The 21,568-nt window shown below is 62.1% G+C and overlaps 2 protein-coding genes across 2 annotated transcripts; both read right to left on the bottom strand.

Annotated features, from left to right (window-relative positions):
• Window positions 1–1,354: 1,354 nt before the first annotated feature.
• LY6D (lymphocyte antigen 6 family member D) lies at window positions 1,355–3,077 on the bottom strand. The gene is made up of 3 exons (XM_043879514.1): window positions 2,947–3,077; window positions 2,066–2,164; window positions 1,355–1,881 (listed from the first exon to the last, which is right to left on the bottom strand). Exons 1-3 carry the CDS (start codon window positions 2,996–2,998, stop codon window positions 1,646–1,648), a joined length of 387 nt encoding a protein of 128 aa, XP_043735449.1. The 5' UTR covers window positions 2,999–3,077; the 3' UTR covers window positions 1,355–1,645.
• An 8,125-nt stretch (window positions 3,078–11,202) lies between these two features.
• On the bottom strand, window positions 11,203–18,757 carry LOC122679191 (lymphocyte antigen 6E-like). Its single transcript, XM_043879520.1, has 3 exons — window positions 18,686–18,757; window positions 16,399–16,470; window positions 11,203–12,115 (listed from the first exon to the last, which is right to left on the bottom strand). The coding sequence occupies exons 1-3, from the start codon at window positions 18,735–18,737 to the stop codon at window positions 11,904–11,906; spliced, it is 336 nt and encodes a 111-aa protein (XP_043735455.1). The 5' UTR covers window positions 18,738–18,757; the 3' UTR covers window positions 11,203–11,903.
• Between the last annotated feature and the right edge of the window lie 2,811 nt (window positions 18,758–21,568).

Here is a 21,568-nt window from a genome sequence, read left to right as displayed (position 1 = left end):
TTCACAAAAGAGAGGGCAGAAAAAGAGGGGAAAGGAAAAAAGAACAGGTGGACAGAGAACAGGGAAGGCAGGATGAAAGCCTTAAACCATGACAGCTGCATTCACACTGAATGGTCCAAACAGGCTTGAGGTCACTAGTTGAGCTGCTGGAGATACAGACGCGGGGCAGGCGGCTGCTGTCCAGCAGCTCTGGAAGACTCCCCTGCCCTTCACTGCCGCCCTCACTCAGACGCTGCTCCCGCCTGGGGGCAACTGGCGCTCCCAGGAATTGGAAGGTGCCTCCCACCTCTCAACTCTTCCTGGGCCACGTGGCCTGGGTTGTCCCTTGAGGGATGTCCCCTCTGCGGAGCCTTTCCTGATCCCACGTGGCGACAACCTCCTCCTCCGTTGGGAACTTCGCCGGCCGCCCCGGGCTTCCAGGTGTGTGTGTGGGGGGGGGGGTCCCCTGTGGGATCACCCTCCCTTCCCTCCAGGTGAACGTCCCTGTCCCCGCTCCCCATCGCTTGATCCAAAGCCCAGCCACACGGGCAGCCTGCCGTGGGGCCCCCTGAGGACGAGGCCTAGCCCTCGCGCGGCGCGCCGCAGCCCCTCTGCCCGACCTCCGTGGCCCACGTGTCTGACCCGTTCTTTCCACTCCCTGCTGCGGGTTCCCGGGCGCCCAGGGCCCCTAGTGGGCTCCGAGTCAGGGGCGGGGCACCCCCCACCCCCGCCCGCCTCGGCAGCTCCTCCCAAGGCCCGGCTCCCCCGTGTGGCCACCGGGAGGCGCGCTGGTCCTCGGAATATTCCCGGCGCAGCAGGAGCGGCGGCCGGATCGCAGGCCCTGCGAGGGCGGAGAGGGAGAGGCCAGCTGCGGCCGGGCGCCGGGGACCTCGGACCTACGACACTGCGGGCGCGCGCTGCTGGCACGCGTAGGGCTCACAGGCTCCGGGAGCGGAAGGGTCTTGCTCAAGGCCACCTAGTAGGACAAAGCGGGATCCTAGCGACCCTGGGCCGGTGGGGCTCGGATGTGGGCGGTGGGTAAGGGCTGGCAGGGTGGACGGGGTGTTCCACCGGGTAGTCTCAGGCAGTCAGGTGGAGAGCTCGGCCTGCCCATCAAGGCTGCACCCACAAGCTTCTGTGCCCTGCTTCTGCTCAGACCTCCCTCAGGAGGGCCTTCCTTGTCTGGGGCTGCAGAGGAGGGGTCCGGGGAGGGTCATGTCCCCTCCAGCAAGGCGGGGTGACGGCGGCACTTCAGGCCTTGTGCATGCTGCCGAAACTGGTTCTGGGTGACAAGCCCTGGGACCTGGGGGCCTGTGTGTGCGGATGACCGCCGCCCCCACCCCCTCCACTCCGGAATAGCACCAACACGACCACACTGGTTTTCAGTCATTTATTCCAACGCTGGGCTTTGAATAGAAAATAAACAGAAACCAAACAGAATGAAGATGCAATCAGGAGGGAGCGGAAGGCCTCCTGTCCCCTCCCCCACCGCGCTGCTCCGGGAGGGAGGCGCTGTCCTCTTGTGCCAGGGCCGCCTCAAGCCTTCAGCTCTTCCCGCCCCTCAGCCGCCGCCCGGCCCCGGACCTTCTACGGAGCCCCCAGCCCCGAGTGTCTGAGCCGCCATCCTGGCCAGGGAGAGGAGCGGGTGGGGCCCTGGTTCTGGGGGTCACAGGCCAGGGGCCCAGAGGAGGACGAGGAGGCCACAGACCAGCGCCAGGCCGAGGGGGGCGCTGGTGCGGGCGGGAGCGGCGCTCTGCGGGCTCTGCAGACCCTCGTTGCACAGGTCGCTCTTGCAGCATAGGGTGGTCTCCTGGCCCTTGCTGACCTGGCCCTGCTGGCTGTTCGTGGGCGTGCACCACACGGAGCAGTTCTTCTCCACCAGGTTCCCAGACAGAGGCTCCACTGGGGACGGGTGGGCGAGGTCAGGCCAGGTGGCACCCTTGTCCCCCAGGGCCTCCCAAGCCCCAGCTTCCACCGCCCCCAGGACTGGACTGTCACTGAGACCCCTTCCAGCAGCCTCCCCAGGGATGCTCCTCAAGCCCTGGGGCGCCCCGGAGGGCATCCTTCCCTCGCCCAGATCGCTCACCCCTAATCACAGTCTTGCAGAAGCCGGAGCTGGCTGAGCAGATCTGCGGTTTCTTGCAGTTGCTGGAGCTGTGGCACACGTGGCAGTGGAGAGCCTGGGCTGGGGGGAGAGCCCAGGGCATCAGCAGGCCCCAGGGCGCCCTCCCAGAGGGGCCGGGGAGACCCCCGCGAGACAGAGCCCTCTGCCACCCCTGCCCTGGGCCAGTCCCTCTGAGGCCCCCGGGCCCCACTGGGGCTCACATCTTGCACACAGCCCCAGGAGGCAGGAGGTAACGTCCCCATCAGCTGGTGCCCTGGCGCCTCCCCCCACCCCCCACCCCTGGAGGAGCTGTCCAGCACTGGGCGTCTCTAGAGGACTGGCGAGGTGGCCAATATGGCTGCACTGAAGACCCTTCCCCGGGGGCATCAGAGGCTCTGGGGCATGTTAACTGCAGCTCACAGGACCTGGCTGCTGTCCCTCCCTGGGGACTGTCTCGCAGCGGGCAGTGGGCAGCCCACGGTGAGGACCTGAGGCTGAGTCAACACCCTGGGGGCTGTCAGTTTGGCCATGCTGAGCCTGCAGGGGGATGGGCGACCCTGGGAGGGCCCTGGGGCCTGGGGGGGGGGGGGCGGGCATTGAGGCTGGCCTCTGGCCTCTGTCTTTCTCAGGGAGAAGCATATCAAGACAACCCCCAGCATTGCTCCCTCTCCACGTGTCTGATCCGCTGGGTTGACTCTAAGATTCTCTGATTCTGAAATATTGTAAGTCTGTGATCCCACGAAGTTAAGGTGCGGGGTTCATTTTGTTCTAGTCCCTGCAAATCCAGGGTTCTCTGTGCCTAGAGGGAAGCCACTCCAGGCTTCCAGGGCCTGGCTCCCCCCAGCCCCCACCCAGCCCCTCACCTGGCCCAGCTGCCGCAGCCAAGGCAACGAGGAACAGCAAGGCTGTCTTCATCTCGGGGCACCTCTGGGAGCACTGGCGGCCCCCCCTTCCCCAGAGGCCTTATAGTTGGGACAGGTGCTGGTGGGAGGGGCGGGGACCTGCCCCACCCTGCCCGGCCCACACTCTCCAGCCCAGCATACCCCTGCCCTGCAGCTGCAGGGCTCTCTGGCCCTCTCCACTTCCTGCTGCCTCCCCTTCCTGCCTCCCCCTCAGCGGGCTGTAGACAGAGGAGTCAGCTGGGTCTGCAGCTCATCCCACTCTCACCCTCTGCCCAGCTCTGGTCGCTTTCTCTGACTCCCACCCTCAGACAGGGTCACAGAATCCCAGGTCTGTGCATGTGCCCTGGTGATGCCCAGTGCCATGCTCGGGCCAGGGTGGAACGCAAGAGGAGGCCCTAGATTCTTGGACTCCAGGGGCTCAGGGTTGCTAGGTCAACCGCCAGGTCTCCTGAGAAAAAGACCCCAGCGTCCACTTAAAAAACAGTCACAACCTAATAGTTGAGAGTTATGTTTTATTCAGTGGGAATATTTAGGACTTCAAGCCTGGAGGGCAGCATCTCAAGTGACCCTGAGAGAACTGCTCCAAGGAGCGGGGCAGAGAGGAGTCAGCTTATATAGGAGTTTGTAACACAAGGCGTGTAGTCTGAACATCTGAAGTATTTCATGTGAATTAAAGAAACCAGTTATCTCGAGTTAAGCATTTTAGGGTTTTCCTCTGTATGGGAAGATGCAACAGTCTGAGCTCACTGAGATCATTCCTTTCATATGCATCTTGCCGACCTGGGGCCAGGATCTTCAGTGCTCACTGCAGGGGAGCAGCTGCAGCCCAGGGGCTGCCGTTCAGCAGGTATCCTACTCCTTCCTGGTTGCCCTGGATGGCTGGAAGAATGGCTGGAATCGCTTTTGACTGTGATGTCCTTGTTTCTCACCTGGAAGCAAAGCGTTCACTAAGTTGTCTGGACCTGGGTGAACGGGGAAGGAGAAGCCCTCGGGGCAGGGGTGTGGATGCTGGCTGTGCCTGCAGAGAGGTGGGCACCACAGCTGCAGGGGGGTGGGGGTGCGTGTGATCCAGTGGGACCTGGAATGGCAGAAGAGGGGCAGGGGCTGGGCTGCTGGGGAGGGGGTGGTGTGGAGGAAAGGCTCAGGCCCTCATTGAGACGGGTGCTCTCTGTGTCTGCTTTGGTCCTGGAAGCCAGTGTGCTCTTCCCAGCCAGGCCCAGGGGCCCATCTGGGGCGGGGTTTGCCTGGGGTTGCCGGGCAGATCCCCACCCCCATTCGCTCTGGCAGTGTTGGGGGGCGGGGGGTGGACTCAGGCCTCTGAGGAGAGGTTCCCACCCCCCTGCCCTTCTCCTCGAAGGTTTCTCTGTCCACTTGCTGGCCTTGAAAGTGAAGTCGCTCCGTTGTGTCTGACTCTTTTGCAACCCTATGGACTGTAGCCCACCAGGCTCCTCTGTCCATGAGATTTCCCAGGCAAGAATACTGGAAAGTGAAAGTTCCTCAGTCCATGTTGGACTGTTTGTGACCCCATGGACTGTAGCCTGCCAGGCTCCTCTGTCCATGGGCTTCTCCAGGCAAGAATGCTGGAGTGGGTTGCCATGCCCTCCTCCAGGGGATCTTCCTCAACCAGGGATCGAATTCAGGTCTCCCACACTGCAGGCAGACTCTTTACGGCCTGAGCCACCAGGGAAGCCCTTGCTGGCCTTGGGACCCCACCACTTCTTTGCTGTGCCTGGAGAGCCTGCTGGGTGGTGTGGGTGAGATGCAGAGAGGCAGGCCGTGAGGACCGCAGGTGGAGCTGGAGCACTGACGAAGGTCAGCCCTGGGCCCGCGCCAGCAGTGAACCTGCCGATGGACCTGCAGATGGACACGCCCCTGAAGGTCTGGGAGCAGGGCCTGCCCAAGGCTCCCTGGGGCACCGGCTCAGGCCTCTCCTCCCCGTGGCCCCGGTGAGACGGCTAAGCTGGCCTCTGCTCCTCCCTGCCGTGGTGGGGCCGAGTCAGACTGCAGCGGGCACACCTGGGGGCCTGAGCAGGTGCTGCCTGCCTTTACGGGGCCTGCAGGGCCCGCCCGAAGGTGGAGGGGTGTTCCAGTGCCTTTCGGGACCCGGGGGCTCAGGAGGGGGGCACCAGAGTCCATGAGGCAGCTCCACTCAGCCTGCTGAGCCCGAGAAGGCTGCCCGTCCTGCAGACTGACCCCAGGGCTTGTTTGGGTGGTCCGGATGAGAAGGCGGGCAATGTGGGGATCTCATGCCCTGATCCAGAGAGACAAAATCACCCCGCGCTCTGGGGCCTCCCCACAGGCAGGAGGCAGGGGTGGGAGGGAGGGGAACCGGGAGGCCTGGGAAGTGGGTGCAGCGACAGGGCAGGGACTGGCAGGGCTGGGGAATGGCAGGAGGGGAAGGGTGACTCATTGGACCGGAGGCATGGACGCTGCTGGAAGAACAGGTTTAGGGGGTTGGATTTCCTGTCTGCCCCACGCTGCTGCACAGTGGCGGCTGGCAGCGAAGTCTGGGTGCGAGGCCGCTGGGCAGTGGGCTCTCTGCATGTGGGGCTGGGCCCTCCAGGGCAGGGGCTGTGTGCCCTGGCAGCAGGGCTGCCCACTGGGGCAGACGTGGCATGTGATCCTGTTCTGTGGGAAGGAGTCCTTTGCCCCTGACAGGGCTCTTGCCTCTCCTGGGGGCTTCTTAGCGGAAACATCAAGCCCAGATACCCTTTACTTATGGGAGAAAGTGGGTGATCCTGATGACAAGAGCTCTCAGGGGACTGGGAGTTACCAGGACAGTGCAGTCAGGAAGAGCTTCCTGTAGGCAGTGACCTGGCCACTACAGTCTTGGAGGCAGGATTCAGGGGAGAGAGGAGCCCTAAAGTTGGTCTTTCATCCTCTTTCACTGGTAAAGAAGTGAGGGGCCAGAAAGGACAGGGCTGGCTCCAGGTCACCTGGGAGTGGGCAGAGCTTGGCACTTCTCTCTACCACCAGTAGCCTTCCTTCCCTTCCTCATCTCATGCTGGAGAGAGCTGCTGCTTTCTGGGCCCCAGCCCTCCCATCAGCCTGGGTCCCTGGCCTGACCGTACCAGCAGGCATGATAGCCAGGAGAGGCCTTGAAGGGGAACCACCCCCCCGCCCCCGCACCCCCCCAGCTCTGCTTATTCCCTGGACTCAGCGGGCCAGGAAGCCAAGACAAGCCCTGCCCCTGCCTGCGCCCTGCCTCCCTGCCCTCCTCCCCGGTCTCAGCCTGGGCACGGGACGGGACTGGGCCCAGACTTTCTGGCCGTCAGGACCACAGAACAGGAGGGTGGCCCAGAGAGGGGACGGCCTGGCTCAGCGTGGCACAGCGGCCAACCCAGGCCTCCCATAAGTGTAGCCCTGGGAAGGCCCCCAGGCCCATCCTGGGCTGAGGGTGGGCACCAGGGCGGGTGAGTCAGGCCCAGTCTGGACCCCTTGAAACCTGGCGTCAGGACAGGCTTCTTCAGCTGCAGGTCACTACAGGGGCAGCATCGCCCCAGCTGTACCCCCAGACTTCTTCCACCTCAAGGTGCCCTGTTCACCCTCTCCTTCATTCCTTCAACAGAGCTTTAGAAGGACTCAGCACAGGCCAGGCACAGACGGTGAAGCAGAAACCAAAACAGGAGAGACAGGGACTAGCCTTCGGGGCCCCCTGACTAGCTGGGGAGGTGTGGGGTGCACCTGAGATGCTCTGTGTGTGCCACACGTGGGCATGATGACCGGGGAGGCCAGGGGCCCGGGGAGCTCCCCTGGGGTGGAGTGGGGCAAGGGCACGCCAGCAAGGGAGCCAGGGCCTGGCTCAGAGGCCGTGCGTGGAGTTTGGCTCCATTTCTGTCTTCCTTTCTCAGCAGCTGGAGAGCCGTGACTTCCCCGTGAGTCAGGCCTCTGAGTGACACGCATCTCAGGCCTGCTCTGCTCCTGTCGGTCACACACCTGCCCACACTTTCGGGGCACCCTCAGTGACACACGGAGGGCGGGGCCTTGCCCCGTCGATGAGCGGGAGCAGAGTGGGCCTGGCCCCCTGGCCTGGGGCTCTTCCCCGCCCCAGGCCTCCCTGCTCCTCCTTCCTGGTCAAGGAGAATCACTTTGTCACCCAAGGTCACGGGCCAGCTACTTCCCAGGGCCTGAAGTGCCCCCCCCACCCCTTCCTAGCCCGACCCCGGGGCCACCAGCTGCCCTTCTCCAGGGCCCTCCCCCCACTCTGAGTGAGGCTCCCGGATGCCCTCACTGTCCTCGGGCCGGGCTGGGGGATGGGGCTCCAGGCCAGCTCTGCCCCTCTGTGCTGGCCATGCCTGCCTGCTGGGCCTCTCTCCTGCTCTGCAAGATGGGAAATCCAAGGAGGCGCCACATGGGCAGCCTTTCCTGCCTTGGGGTGCAGCCTGTTGCCAGGAATGGCCAGACAGGAGCCCTAGCTTTCTGAGGGCCAAAAGAGACAAACTCTCCTGGGAGAGACCCTGCAGGACCCCTGGCCACACCACCACCTAGGACCAGCCCTGGGCACCTCTCCATGGAACCCTGCGTGGGCCCTGACTGTCAGCTCCTCTGGCTGCATCCCTGAGAGGACAGCAGAGCTCAGGGATCTGGGTGATGAGGGCAAAGCCCTCAGGTGTGAGCTGTGTCCTTCTTGAAGTCCTGGGTAGAGGCTCCAGGGTAGTGAACATCGAGCCCTTCTCATCTTCTTCCCTCAGTCTGCTGCCATCACTTGCTCCCAACACCTACCCACCTGCCCACCCACCCATCTATCCATCGTGCATCCATCCACCCATCTATCCATGGATCCACCCACCCATCCATTACCCATCCATCCATCCTCCCCCCATCCATTCACTCATCTGCCTCTCCATCCATGTAGCCACCTATCCTTTTATCCATGCATTCTTCCATCTTCCATCCATCTATCCATCCGTCAATCCATCTGTCCATGTTTCCATCTCCCCGTCTATCTGTGTATTCATCTTTCTTCCATCCATGCATTAATCTGTCCGTCTGTCCATCCATCTGCTCATCCAGGACTTCTCTGGTGGCTCAGACGGTAAAGAATGTGCCTGCAATGCCAAACACCTGGGTTTGAGCCCTAGGTTTGGAAGGTCCCCTGGAGAAGGAAATGGCCACCCACTCCAGTATTCTTTCCTGGAGAATTCCATGAACAGAGGAGCCTGGTGGCCTACAGTCCATGGGCTTGCATAGAGTTGGACACAACTGAGCGACTAACACACACACTGTCCCATCCACCAGTCCATGTATCCATTTATTCATCCATGCATCCATCTATCCATCTGTCCATCCATCCACCCAGCCACTCATGCCACTCACGTGTCCTCTAGGAGATAGTTACAGTGATGTTTCTCTATGTCCTCAGTCCTCTTCCCTTTCTCATTTATGTACACATCTAGTCATTCTCAAAGGCTATGGAGTGAGACCTGATGGGGCTCTAAGAGCCTTAGGTCTGTGGGTAGTTTGTGAGCAGCTCTGGGATTTGCAACACCTGGAATGCAGACACTCCCTTTTTACTTAAGATTGCTGCAGTCCATGGGGTCGCCAAGTTGGGCACAATTGAGCAACTGAACAGAACTGATATGTTAAACAGGGGAGGAGGAGGCTTTGGGAAGACGTCATCGACTATAATCCTTAAGACTGTAATAAATATCTAATGAAAATCATGGGCCCTGCTGGTCTGTCCATCTTTGGCACCTCTTATCCAGAGCATTGTATAAATTTCTTTCCGTGACAACCTTCCACCCTTGTCACTCTGTCCCTTGCCCCTTGGGAACAAGAAATGGCCTCTTATTTGGTGATGCGACTCTTTAAACCTCAGTGAAACACAGCCAGGACAACCTAGAATTTTCTTACAAAAAGGTTCTCTGTAAACAGCTGATGGAACTGTGGAATGGGGACTACTGTTTTCCCAAGCATGTGTTGTGGTGAGAGGCCTTCCGCCTGTCAGTGAGACCCATGTTTCAGACGTGAACAGTCTCTCTTCAGACCCTGCCTTTTACCAAGGTTCCTGGGTCCAGGATGATGGGGGTCAGCAGCATGGCCCCCACGGCAGCCGCATGGCCTGGGAACTAATGGCATGTTGTCCTCACGTGGCCCAGAGCAGAGGAGACCCGGTGTCTGCTGCCCCAGGCCTCAGGCTGCTGCTGAGCGAGAAATCCAGGACCGCCCAGCCCAGGTGCTCTCTGCTTTGCTCGGTGGCCTTGGGGGCCTGGCGTTGGCACCAGCCCAGTCCAGGGGTGTGTGTGTTGTTGCAGCCTGCTCTGGGTGTGGGGACAGGCCCCTGGGCAGGGAGGTGGGTCCCCACCTGGGCCTGCCAGGAGTTCAATCACAAGAGCTTAGGGGATCAAGGGGTTTGTGTCATCTTAACTTGGGGATGTTACGTAAGAGGGGAGCAGGGGCAGCCCCCTGGGGAGTGGGGGAGAACATGACTTGTGGGGGGCCCTGAAGCCCCAGGGCTGTGCCCAGGCCAGAGGAGGCAGCTCTGAGAGTAAACCCCAGGGCACAAGCAGGGCTTGGGGCTCCAGGACCCCTGCTGGCCGGTGGTCTCTCTGAGCTGGTGCCTGCCCTCCCGCCTTGGCCCTCCCTTAGGGACATCAGGAATAACAGGCCGCAGCCCGGGCCGGCCACTGGCAGCCCCACCCCAATGCCACCCGAAATGCCGCTCCCTAAGACAGCAGCAGGAGCAGGGGCTTGAGGGTGAGAGCCGGCCCCTGCCCCGCTGCCCAGAGCCTGCCCTGAGGGGGCGTCTGCTGCCCACCCTCCGGTATCCCGCCAGGGCTCAGCCCTGCCAACCTCCAGGCCTTTGCGCCTGCCGCCCTGCTGCCTTCCCACAGTCAGGATCGCCGCCACAGCCTCGCCTCTGAGCCCTCTCCAGCCCCCGTGGGAAACCGCAGGCCCAGTTCGGCCTGTCGGTCCCGGGAGCCACGCGTGGGGTCCTGCCATGCAGGAGGCGCTCTCCGGGGGTCTGTGGACTTGAGACAGGGTGGGGGGTGGGGGTGGGCAGCTGTGGACGGGGTGGGGAGAACTCAGAGAGGACTCAGGCTTTGGTGCACCACTCAGCCCCCAGGAGCCGGTGGGGGGTGGGATGGGGGATGGGGGGCAGTCCAGAAAGCTCTGAGATCTGAGGACACGTGAACGACTTCATCCAGAAACAGTCTCCTCGCCCCACTCCCTCTGCGGAACACAGAGGAGGCGGCCATGAGTCGTGGGGTGGCGTCCAACATGGTTTTCTGTTGGGACTTGTAGGGGTGGGGCCTGCCCCAGGGGGAAGGTTGGTCTGACAGGAGAATCAAGAAAGGAAATTTCCACTTTCCTTAAGAAGATAAACCCCAAGCTTCTCAGGCTGGGCGGAGTGGCCCAGCCCTGAGCTCCAACTTTGCCGCGGGCATGGCCACCCTGCAGGGCCACCTCCTCCTGGGTCTCCAGCCTGGGCTGTGCAGGCAGCTTGTGACGGAGGCAGGGACGGGCCCCAAGGGAACACTGACCGCCTTGGTTCAAGGCAGGGCGCCCGCAGCCTGTCTTGTCCTCCACGTGACCCAAGGTGCAACAGCAAGAGGAAGCCCCACGAGAGGGCAGCACCCCCCCCCCCCGCCCCCCACCACCACTGGCCTGAATCTCTGCTGTCCCGTATGTCCTGGGACCACTGGGATGGAATGACCACCACCACCCTGTGACAGGCACAGTGGCCCTGCAGTGGCTGGGCACACAGGCCCTGGGGCCAGAGAAGGGCCTTCCTCCCTTTGGGGCAGGTAGGGGGGCTCCCAGAGGCCCTGAGCAGAGGGGCCGGAGAGCAGACCATAAGGAGAACTGGAGACCTGGGGGCCTGGAAGGAGCCCCAGAGCCCTGGGTGCCTGGTGTGTGCCGATCAGGGAGGTAGGGTGGGCGGGGGAGAGGGATGCAGAGCTGAACACCTGTGCTGGGGGAGGCTGAGCTCAGAGGGGCGCCCTGGGGGCTGCCAACTCAGCCCCCAACTGGGGGCTGCCAACTCAGCCCCCAACTCGGGGTTTGTTAAGAGCGTGTTTCTGCCACCCTGGCCAGAGGGCTTGGGGACAGACCCTGCTCTTCAAGGAGCAGAAGTGCTGCTTCTCCACCTGAGCATGTGCGCTGAAGTTCCCCCACACTTACAGTGTGTTCCCCGCCCGCCTTCAAGGCATGGGGGGTCCTCAAGACCAAGGATGAGAACCCTGCCCCCGCCAGACTCAACATCTCAGACTGAGCTGAGAGCAGCCTTGCAGCTTTATTCTTTCTCTCTTGACATCCTGGGGGAAAGCTCCTGGGGAGATAGGCCCATCCTCGCAGTGGTCAGCCAACCTGGCAGGGGCTGGCAGGGGTGCTGGTGACTTTCCAGAAACCCTGTCCCACCCCTGGACTTCAGCACCCCGAGCCCCAGCCTGAGAGCCCGAGGAGGCAGGCCCACTGGCCCCAAGGACGTCCCCTGGGTCTGTGAGGCGTGGGTGGTCCAGCTGAGCAACGGACAGGCGGGCAGGTGAGCGAGCGTCCGCGTGGGGCAGGGGTGGCCGGCCGGGTGCGTGCGAAGCCCTGCTCTCAGGTCTGCCTTCACCTGCACCGGAGCTGCCGGAGTAGGGGTCGCCGCGGAGCACAGGGGGCCCTGAGAGGCAGGGCCTGAGGGAGAGGGGGTCCCCAGGGGGAGCCCCTCAAGTGGGCTGGAGGGGGCTGGGGAGAATCCAGGCGCCCTTCCCACTGCTGGATGTTTAGGGGACCCCCGGAACCCAGGAGAAGGCTGAGTGAGGATGTTTCCATGCTGATGGTTCCCTGAGGCAGGGAGAGCTTCTCTTGGGAGGGGGCTGGTGGGGCCTGGGGGAGGCAGGGAGGAGAGACAGGGAGACAAGTGCTGCAGACAGACCCCACACAGGCTGCGAGGGCTCGGGTGATTCCAGGACCGGCCCTGGCGGGTGGGCTCAGCAGGCTGCCCGGAGCAGCACCCACAGCAGGCTGGCCGCGGCGGTGGCCCCCAGGGCGCCTGGGCCGCCCCGCAGCCCCGCGGCCGCACTGCTGTGGCACTGGCTGTCCTGGCAGCAGGAGACGGAGAGGGCCACGCCGTTCGAGGTCACGGTGCTGTTGGGGCAGGTCGGGGCGCAGGACTTCATGACCAGGACGCCGCTGGGGCTGGCTGTGGAGAAAGGGGCAAGGGCCTGTGGGTGTCTGCCCCACCTCCCGGCCGGCCCTCGGGGAGGGCCTGCCGCGAGGCCCAGGGGCTGCAGGGCAGCCGGCTCCGGGCTCCGGGCTCCCCAGCGTGTGGGCGCCTGTCTCCCGCTCCCACCGGCTCCTCCCTGACGCCCGGGGCCAGGGACTGACACAGCGGCTCCCACGCCCTGCCTGTCTTCCAAGCCCCTCTGACGGACGTGGGGGCACTTCTCTGCTCTGGGTTTCAGGTTCCAGAGGGAAGGCCAGGCCCTGTGCTCACCTGTCCCTTTGTGGGTCTGGCAAGCCCTAGAAAAGGTGGGTGGGGGCTAGAGGACATGGGGCAGCCTGCACATTTGCCTTCAGAGCTTCACATCCCTCATGCAGGGAGACAGGGTGAGCCAGGGCCCTGGGGAGCGAGCGGGACATTTTGGCAAGATGTCTTCCTCCGTGGACACTGGCTCAGCTTCTACACCTGCCCCAGAGCGGGGTGGCCACTGAGAGAGGCCCCCGAGATGATGGTGCTGGCAGGTCAGAGCCCAGTGTTGCTGGGTCACTGTGAGTCACTTCTCTCAATGCAGAACATGCTGGAAACTGTGAGCCCACCCGAAGGGGACTCCCATTCACAGTCAGCCCAGAGGCCGGAGAGGATGCAGGGTCTGTCTCCGGGCACCTCGATTTCCTTTTCTGGAGAATGTGGATAATCAGAGAACCAGCTGTGCAATTGTTCAGGGTTAGATGGGTTCATCTGTGAGGAGCGCTGAGAGCAAGCCGAATGAGCATCGGCTTTCGGCAGGCGTGGCTGGGAGCCATGTTCAGGGTGCTGCTGTCAGAGCCACTGGTGCCAGGAAGGCTCTCACTCTGTAAGGCCAAGGCCTTGGCCAAGGAGGACAGAAACGCTTGCTCCTGGCGGGTTGAAGCTGTGCCCTGACCAGGAGGGTCATAAGCCAGTGAGACCCTCTGAGGGGCCTCGAGCAAAGACCAGCTTGCCCAGGTGGGCAGCTGTCCCTCCCCAGGAAGCCCCTAGATGCGGGGACAGCCCAGGGCTGCACACTGGATGGGTGTGTGTGCACCCATCTTTCTTTACCTTTTACCCCAGCAGTAGATTCAGTTAACGCAACAATTAATCACAGCTCTGCTGAGTTATTTGGGTAAGAAGCTGTGTTTCTGTGGGCAGAACATAACAGGGGCAGTCTTGGTGAAACCAGTAGCACCTTGGGGGTCTCCTGGATACAAGCCCCTTGGTGTCCTTGCTTCTTGTTTGGCCCTCCTCGAGCTCCAAAGAGCAAATTCGAGCAGCTAATGATCAGGACGACAGAGCCAGGGTGGCTGGCTCCTCTGGAAAGGGCATGGATGACACTCTGATGCTTGTCGTGAGCTCTTCTGTGGAAACTAAGAGCCCCCCCCAGCTAGTGGAGCATGATGACTACACGCTGACCACAAGCACTGGACTCCAGATGGCTTGGAACCAGATTATCAAGATTCCAGAAAATCCCACAGTTAAAAACTTCACCACCAACCCATGATCACGCACCTTCCACCCTCGTCCTTAACGTTGCCTTTATTGGCCTTCGGGAAGTTTGGGGCTTTTGAGCATGAGCTGTCCATTCTCCTTGCTAGATCCTGCAATAAATGCTAACTTCCCTTCACCACCACCCGGTGTGAGCAGACTGGCTTTGCTGCACGTTGGTTGAGCAGACTTGAGTTCTGTTTGGTAATTGGCTAACCCATTTCTGAGTTACAACTGAGAAGACACCTCCCAGTGTGGCCACGCCCTCCCCTGAAGGCTCTGAGCTCCAGCTTCCTGGCCTGAGGAACGGTGTGTTAGGCCCGGGCTGTCAGCGGACTGACTGAGAAGATGCTCTCATACCCTGGGCCTGGCGCCTGGTGGGGGCTGGCTCTTTGGGGCAAGGACCTCTGTGGGGCCACGGTCTCAGGCCCCTCCTCAGCAGATCCACAGAAGTCGAGGCCCAGAGACCACCCCCGCTCCCAGGGTTGCCCAGCTACCGTCCTCACAGTCAGAAGAGAAGACTGAGGCTGGGGGAGGACTCATGACCTGCTGGAGGCACTCTGGGTGATGCAGGCAGCACAGAGCAGTGACCAGCCCACCACCGCCCAGGCCTGAGCTGGCCAGAGGGCCCTTGTCCTTCCACTTGCTGCCCCAGGCCCCCCAGCACCATCCCCCTCGGGTGGGGTCTCACTGCTCCCTCCCTCCTTGTCAGTGTGGGGAGAACCTGGCTCGGGCTGGGCTGAGTCTGACTGCTGGTACTGGAAGGGATACTCAAGGGAATGCTGCCTGGCCAGGCAGGAGGGTGGACAGACAGATGGATGGTGAGGGGCAGGTGGGAAGTGGGATGAAGGCAGAGACAGCAGACCTGGGGCTGCTAAGGGAAGCTCCCGACCCCGGGATGGAGCTGTGGGCCTTCAGGGTGTCTAGTCCTGTCCAGGGTGAAAGACCTGAGGCTCTTGGGGTGAAGGGAGCCCCAGGGGGCATCCTGGGCCTGCTGGGAATTGCTGGGAAGAAGCAGCAACCTCCCCCCCATTCCTTCTCACTTCAAGGCTCACTGTGTCCTGGCCACCTCCCCCTAGTAAGCGCCTTGAGGCCAGCAATCTTGTGGTCCCTGCCTCACACCAGGACCAGAGCCAGGGGCACCTAGTGGGTACTCAGGGCCACCTGCCAGGTGACTTGGAGGGGGAGTAGCTCACAGCTGTGGCCCCGGCAGCTGGGGCTCTGCCGGGAGCAGGGCTCGTCCCCTATCCCCGAGACAGGGACATTCTCACGCCTCTAGGTGAGGTCTTTCTCTGCTTGACAGAAGGGGAGGCTCCAAGAGGCATCAGAGGGGTGCCTGGCTCCCGCACGGTGTCTCTGGGCTGAACATGGCCGATGGCCAGCTGGGCTGGGGGAGATAGACCCCAGCATGGGTCCCAGCCCTGCCGTGCACGTGTGGGGCTCTGGGCCAGACCCTATGATGCCTGTCATGTGTTCTGGCTGCAAGGGCCTCTGCGTCATTGGGACTGACAAGGGGCAGTGGCCCAGAGGGTGACCCCTGTGAGGCTGCTTGGCTGCCCTGCTTCACATGGGGAGCCTGGGGGACTCTGCGGGGCCTCTGCAGATGTGACCCCAGTGGCAGCAGCTGCCTGCAAGGAGGAAGTGGCAGCCCACTCCAGTCTTCCTGCCGGGAGAATCCCATGGACAGACGAGCCTGGTGGGCTGCAGTCCACTGGGTCACAGAGCCGCGTACGACTGAGTGACTAAGTACAGACTTGCAAGGGGACAGGGTGCCTCATTCCCTCCCAGAACTGGACCCAACTGCCCAGCCCGCATCTCTGGGCCCTCACGCAGTGCCCACGTCTGCCCCTCACCATCACGTCTCTTCTCTCTGAAGGGCCCCCTTCATTTCAGATCCTTACCCAATCGCTGCCACCCATCCAGGCCAAGCTTTCCCACTGAGCAGACCCCCGCCATGTGACCTCCTGGGCCCCACCTGCACCCTGACCCTGCCTGTCATTGGCACCATCAGGCCCGTGGCCGCTCAGACCCGAGGAGGGATCCCAGGAGGTGGAAGGAAGGCGTGGGCCTGCCCTGGGGAAGGCAGGGTCCCGGTGTGGCTGGGCAGGCAGGCCGGGGCCCGAGCACAGTGCAGGGTGCCGAGGTCAGGGGTCATGGGTCCTGCAGCCCACGGTGCGAGGCAGGCAGCCCGGGAAAGGCACGCTGGCCGAGCTGCCAACCAAGGCCAGGCTTTGCAGACAGCATTCCCCGCCCCGCCCCCCCCCCCACCCCCCGCCTGTCCCTGTCGTGGTGAGTCCACGGGCTACCTGCTCCCTCCCTCCCTCCCAGATACTTTACATTGCTGTTGTTGTTAGTCAGTCAGTCGTGTCTGACTCTTGGTGACCCCATGAACTGTAGCCCGCCAGGCTCCTCTGTCCATGGGATTCTCCAGGCAAGCATACTGGAGTGGGTTGCCATTTCCTTCTCCAGGGGATCTTCCTGAACCAGGGATCAGACCCCGATATACCGCCTTGCAGGGACTGACTCAAACCGGGAAGCCGGCACTGGGACCTCGGGGAGACAATGTTGCTGGGTTGCTGAGTTTCTCTTAATCAGCCCTTGCAAAAACACGTGAAGCCTACAAAGAAGGATGGGTCGTCCCTGCCCCTACAGCCCCGGGTGGGCCCCACTGCTGGGTTCCTGCGGGAGGACGTGGTGTCCCCGGGGTCCGGGCTAGGCCGAGAGGCCCGCGTGCAGGAGGTGGGGCCGGTGTGGGTACTCACCGGCCCGAGTAATCACACAGTACTTGTCGGGCGGGGCACACTCCACCAGAGGCTCGCACTGCAGGGCCTGGGCTGGGAGGAAAGGAAGCACAGGCCCGCGGTCAGTCTGGGCTGTGGGCTCAGGCAGCCATGGGGCGGGGGGGTCCCTGGGGGCCTGGGGCTGGGCTGGCGCCTCCTCTCCCTCCTTCTGCTCTGGGTGTGCTCCCGGTCAGTCTGGGGCAGGGCTTGGGCAGCCATGGGGAGCGGGGACCCTGGGGGCCTGGGCCTGGGGCTGAGCTGGGCACCTCCTCCGCTCCTCCTGCCCTGGAGGTGCTCCTGGTCCCCTGAGACGAGTTGTGCCCTGCAGGCCCCTGCAAGTGCAATCTGGCAGCAGGAGTGCTGGCAGAGGTGGTGGGCAGGGTCTGCAGGCAGCCCCCAGGACAGAGGCAGTTGGAGTCCTCCTTCTCGGCCACAGTGTCCTTGCCTGGCCCAGGACTGCTGCCCAGGACCGGAGGACCGAGACTCTGAGATTCTGCACACAGCAGGTGCTACGGGTGGCTGACTAACAGGCGGGAGGAAGGGGAGTCTGCAGCGAAAGTCCGGTCCTGGCCAGCCCCCAAGTGCTGAGCGCCTGGCTCCAAGTCCCACAGGCACGGAGATGGGGGCAAGGCTCCCGGCCTGGAGACCCCATAGGCCATGCACATGTCGCCGACGAAAGGACAGCATGTAACCCGGAGGGGGCTGGAGTGGGGCGTGGACTGGACACTCTGTGGGCACCTGGCCGAGAGGGACTGTGGTCTTCATAGAGGGTGGGTCTGTCTGGGAAGGCTTTCTGGACTGGGTGGCCCTGGAGCTGGGCCCGGACAGATGAATGGATTTTTATTTGTCATCCGGGGAAAGAGCTCATGGCCAGAAGGTGCAGCATGACGGAGGCCAGGCCGGTGTGGACCAGGCTGGGAGGGCCCAGGAGCTGTGATGGGACAAGTGGGCAGGTGGGACCGCCAGAAGCCCCTTACTGCAGTGTGGGGGCTGTGCTGCAGGAGAGGGCACCTCTCTGCCAGGGTTTTGGGCAGGGGAACCTGTGGGGGTCCCTGGGGGATTTCTGGGAGGGGTGCCCTATGGGGGTGTCCTTGTACACATGGATTGACGGATGTCAAAACTCTCCCCTCTGCATGGAGAGTTGGGGTGCTGGTGGCTGCATCGTGGGCAAGCAGGAAGGAGGCCAAGCTCAGACTCTCAGAGCCCCAGGCTCAGAGGCCATCCTTCCCAGGTCAGTGTTCTGGAACTCCCCAAGAAGAGGCCTCTCTGCCTGAGGGTGAGCCCCAGCCATTCCTAGTCCCCTGTGTGTGACTAAGTCCTGGTTGCTGATGGGCAGGAGACACTCTGAAGTGCTTCAGTTTCCCCCACAGGGTCCAGGTAGTCCCCATATGCTTGAGCTGTGCTGAGCCTTAATGGGTTAATGCTCCCAGGAAAGCCAAGACCAGAGGTCACCTCCTTGATTCCCACCGCCAAACTGGGCCTCCCAGCACCTGCTCTCTATTCCCGCTTTCACCTCTGCACCAGGCTCTCTTTTGAGAAGCGACCTTGTGCACTGCCTGGGCCACCGAACCAGCCTCACATCCTTGCACAAATGTCCATCTGTCTTTCCAGGCCCCCCAGTTGGGATCTGATCCCCAAGGAGCCCCCTTCCAACTGCAGCCCCCCCCCACTGCTGCCACCCTCCACACCCGCTCACACCCTGGCATCCCCCAGACAGCTCCACCTCCACACCCGCCCCCAAGCCAAGCTGGGGGTGGGGGAAGCGATGGGGCTAATTACCCCTGGGTGATAATTATTCAGTTAATAATCACAGGCTCTATCACCCCTCCCCAGGCCCCATTTCCGGTGACCTCAAAAGCTGCAGGCGCTGATGTTCAGGGTCATAAAGCCAGGTCATCATGTAAGGGCAGAGCTGGGGCTGGAGAGGGGTGACCAGTTTCTCTTCCTGGTTTAGCACTGGAGTCCCACCTCCCAGAAATTCCAGGGAAACAGAACACTTGGTCACCCTGGCTGGAACCCAGGTCCCCCTGCTTGGCCCAGAGCTCTGCAGCCTCAGCCGCTCACTGCAACCTTTCACCTCCACAGAAAGCAGGTGTTCCAGAAACTGTGCCCCAAGGGGTGCCAAGGTTTTCATGTCTGGCTGGTCAGGGAGCAGCCTCGATGGCCTCTCCCACCACTCTCTAAAGCCTCCCATCCAGACTGACGCCACAGACCCTCAGACTGGAGCCAGCCCTGCCCGGCGCGGCCCACCCAGGTCAGCGTCCCTTACCCAGGTCAGTGCACAGCATGGCCAGAAGCAGAAGGACCAGGAGTGGCCTCATTGTGGGGTATCCACCAGCTGGGACTGGGGAAGAGCCAGCAGCAGGTGCCTTTATATGGCTGGCTTCCCAGCCAGGGCAGACCTAGTAATTTAGCTAGAGATGAGCTTGGGCCAGCCAGGCCAGCCTGACTCACGCCGCCTGGGCTTCCCTTTGCCCTGCCCCCATGGTCCCCAGGGGCTCTCAGAAGGTCCCCTGTGCCTCGGTCCCCCTCTCTCTGTTCTGAACCATCCGTTTCCCTGTCTCTGCAGTCATCACAAGGCCCAGGTTGAGCTGGGAAGAAAGGAGGAGGCGCAGGCATGGTGTCTATGTTGACAACCTGCTCTGGGAGTCTTAGGGACAGGGTCCTGCCTGGGGTCTGGGGGACACAGTCCCCCAGAGCTCTTCCAAGTAGGCATAGCCATCTCTCCCATGCTTTTCCCCTGGGCCAGGGCAAGCAGGGAGGCCCCAGACTCATTTTAATGGAGAAACTGAGGCATCACAGGCTTCAAGCTGGCTTTGGACCAGTGTGCACATGGGTCACCTGGAGCTCTGCTAAATGCTGCTGTGATCAGGAGACCCGGGCTTAACCTGAGCCCGCATTCCTAGCAAGATCCTTGAGGAGTTGGTGCTGCTGGTCTGGGGGCCCACTAACCAGAGGCGAGCAGAGCCAGGGGGCACCCGACATCCTGTTGGGAGCTGCGACACTGCCCATCACGCCTCCAGGCCAGGCTTGTGGGAAAGTGGATGACCAGGGTGCCCTGGGGGGTGCAACCTGCTCACAGTGGGCGGCCCGCATTTGGTACCTTGTGGAGGATGCTCACATCTCCTGATGTCTCTACTCCACCCGCTCCAGGGGCCACCAGCCTCTCTCTCCTGGCAGCTATGGTCCCCTCCCCAGTGACCACAGCCAGCCTTCTGGATGCAGCTCTGACTGGGTCTGTCTGCCTGGAGTCAGCGCCGTCTGCTTTGAGTAACTCTGCCCCTGTGTCAGCCCCCAGGGTGGACCCCCACTCACCTCCTGGCCCTCCCTCACCAGACCTGACCAGTGCCTGTGACCGTCTCCCCAGCTCCCCTTCCCTGGGAGAAGTGTGTTGTCTAGAGTGCACTCAGACCCCGCTGCCCTGCCTGTGCCCTTGAGGTGCCCACCTGGAGCCTGTGGCCTTTTCCAGTCTCCATCCCCTGCAGAGAATGGGCTGAGCTGCTGAGCACAGGGCAGCTGTCGGAGGGGGCGGGAGGTGGAGACGTCTAGGCTGGCGGCCACATGCACGCATGTTGGGCCCCTGCAGGGCAGAATGGGTCAGGTCTCCAGCTGGGGCCAAGCTCTCTCTGTGCAGCCAAGGAGCCTGGAACCTAAATTCACACTAGACTGTCACTTTTTTTCTTTCTTTGCACACGTGACCCATGGGATCTTAGTTCCCTGACCAAGGATAGAACCTGTGCCCACTGTGTTGGAAGCGCAGAGTCTTAACCACTGGACCACCAGGGAAGTCCCTGTCCAGTTTGTTTTGATGGTATATTTGTCAATGATATTTTAGCTTTTCTAAAGCTTCGTTTAAAACATTCACGTTCTTGGCTCTATGGTGTATGGGCTCCCATTTGTCTCAGGCCCCAAAAGATGAGGGTGGGTAAGGAACCAGAGCTCTGCTCACTTCCTCTAAGACTGTGCACGTCTGTGTACTGAGATGGGAGACACTGGCTGAGCAATCCTGGCGTCCACTCCATCCACTCCTCCCACTCCATTTTCCCTCCTAGCTTGGTGACCTCCTGTGGCCATGAGCCATGGCAGTGACCAGGCCTTGCCCAGTAGCCCATGGCTCCCCTGACCTGAAGCCCAGCCTTGCCTGGCGCTGTCCTGACAGACGGACTGGACTCTGAGGCCTGGGTGCCTTTCCAGATTCTGCCTGAGCACTCAGCCCAAGCCTGAGTAAGTTCTTTGATCATCTTGGAGGAGCATGTGGTTGGGAAGGGCAAGATGGGGCCCAGACTGGAGAGTTCTATTTGGAGCAGTGGGCCAGCCAAAGACCCAGCTTGGGGTCCAGAAGGCGGAGGCCAGACGCAGGCTTGGGTCTGTGTGCGCAGCAGAGAGGCTGTGGGAGGCAGAGAGAGCACCTGGGGCTCCAGCCCCACTGCCGCAGGCGGTGAACAGTCATGTTCAGGTGTTGCTGACTACTGCTCAGTGCCGGGCTTGGGTCCTGGGGTACAGGGTCCTGGCTGGGTGTGGGGGACAGGGAGAACACAGAGATCAGTAGGTCAGGGCACACACAGACAGCCGTGTGCGCAGCCTGGAGCAGATTGAAGTAGGGTGGGGAGGGAGTGCCTTGAGGAGGAGGAGCCAGGGCAGAGCAATAGGCAAGGGAGGTGGACTTCCAAAACCCTCCGACAGGAAAGTCAGCGGGGTCTCAGCCGGCAGGCACAGCACTCCTCAAACTGAGGTTGATATTCCTGGGGACTTTGAGAGCTCCTTTCCCCTAGTAGGTCGGCACGGAAAAGCACAGACTCTCAAAGGGCCTTCTGCAGCAAAGACTCTGCAGTCCTGTGGGGTGGGGGTCTGAGAGAGCCAGCTACCTGTAGAGACCTCTTCCAGGGAGGGGGGTCCTCTCCTCCCCACAAAGAGAGCAGGAGGGCAGAGGCTGCCTGGCCCAGGTATGGGCAGAGAAGTGCATCCAAGTACTTGTTCACCCAGGGGCTGGGGTAGGGGGAGAGTCCACCCAGCAGGTATCTAAAACTCACTCTTTTACAAGCTGGGTGCTCTCCCGTTAAGGCTTAGACTCTCAGCACAGGCCAGTTAACATAAGGCCTCCTCGGGCTGGCACGGCCCTCCTCTCCCCAGAGCGGCTGAGAGGAGGCATGGA

The sequence above is a fragment of the Cervus elaphus genome, chromosome 21 (assembly GCF_910594005.1).
Source record: "Cervus elaphus chromosome 21, mCerEla1.1, whole genome shotgun sequence".
Classification (NCBI taxonomy): Eukaryota; Metazoa; Chordata; class Mammalia; order Artiodactyla; family Cervidae; genus Cervus; species Cervus elaphus.
Note: the sequence above shows the minus strand (reverse complement) of the source record. Positions and strands in the feature narration are given on the sequence as shown.

Excerpts from the sequence above, each read along its gene's own strand:
- LOC122679191 (XM_043879520.1), bottom strand. The coding sequence starts at position 18,737 with ATGAGGCCACTCCTGGTCCTTCTGCTTCTGGCCATGCTGTGCACTGAC. Across the intron at positions 16,471-18,685 it reads CATGCTGTGCACTGACCTGG|CCCAGGCCCTGCAGTGCGAG; the intron begins GTAAGGGACGCT and ends CTTTCCTCCCAG. Across the intron at positions 12,116-16,398 it reads CTGTGTGATTACTCGGGCCG|CCAGCCCCAGCGGCGTCCTG; the intron begins GTGAGTACCCAC and ends CTTTCTCCACAG.
- LY6D (XM_043879514.1), bottom strand. The coding sequence starts at position 2,998 with ATGAAGACAGCCTTGCTGTTCCTCGTTGCCTTGGCTGCGGCAGCTGGG. Across the intron at positions 2,165-2,946 it reads GGCTGCGGCAGCTGGGCCAG|CCCAGGCTCTCCACTGCCAC; the intron begins GTGAGGGGCTGG and ends CTCTCCCCCCAG. Across the intron at positions 1,882-2,065 it reads CTGCAAGACTGTGATTAGGG|TGGAGCCTCTGTCTGGGAAC; the intron begins GTGAGCGATCTG and ends ACCCGTCCCCAG.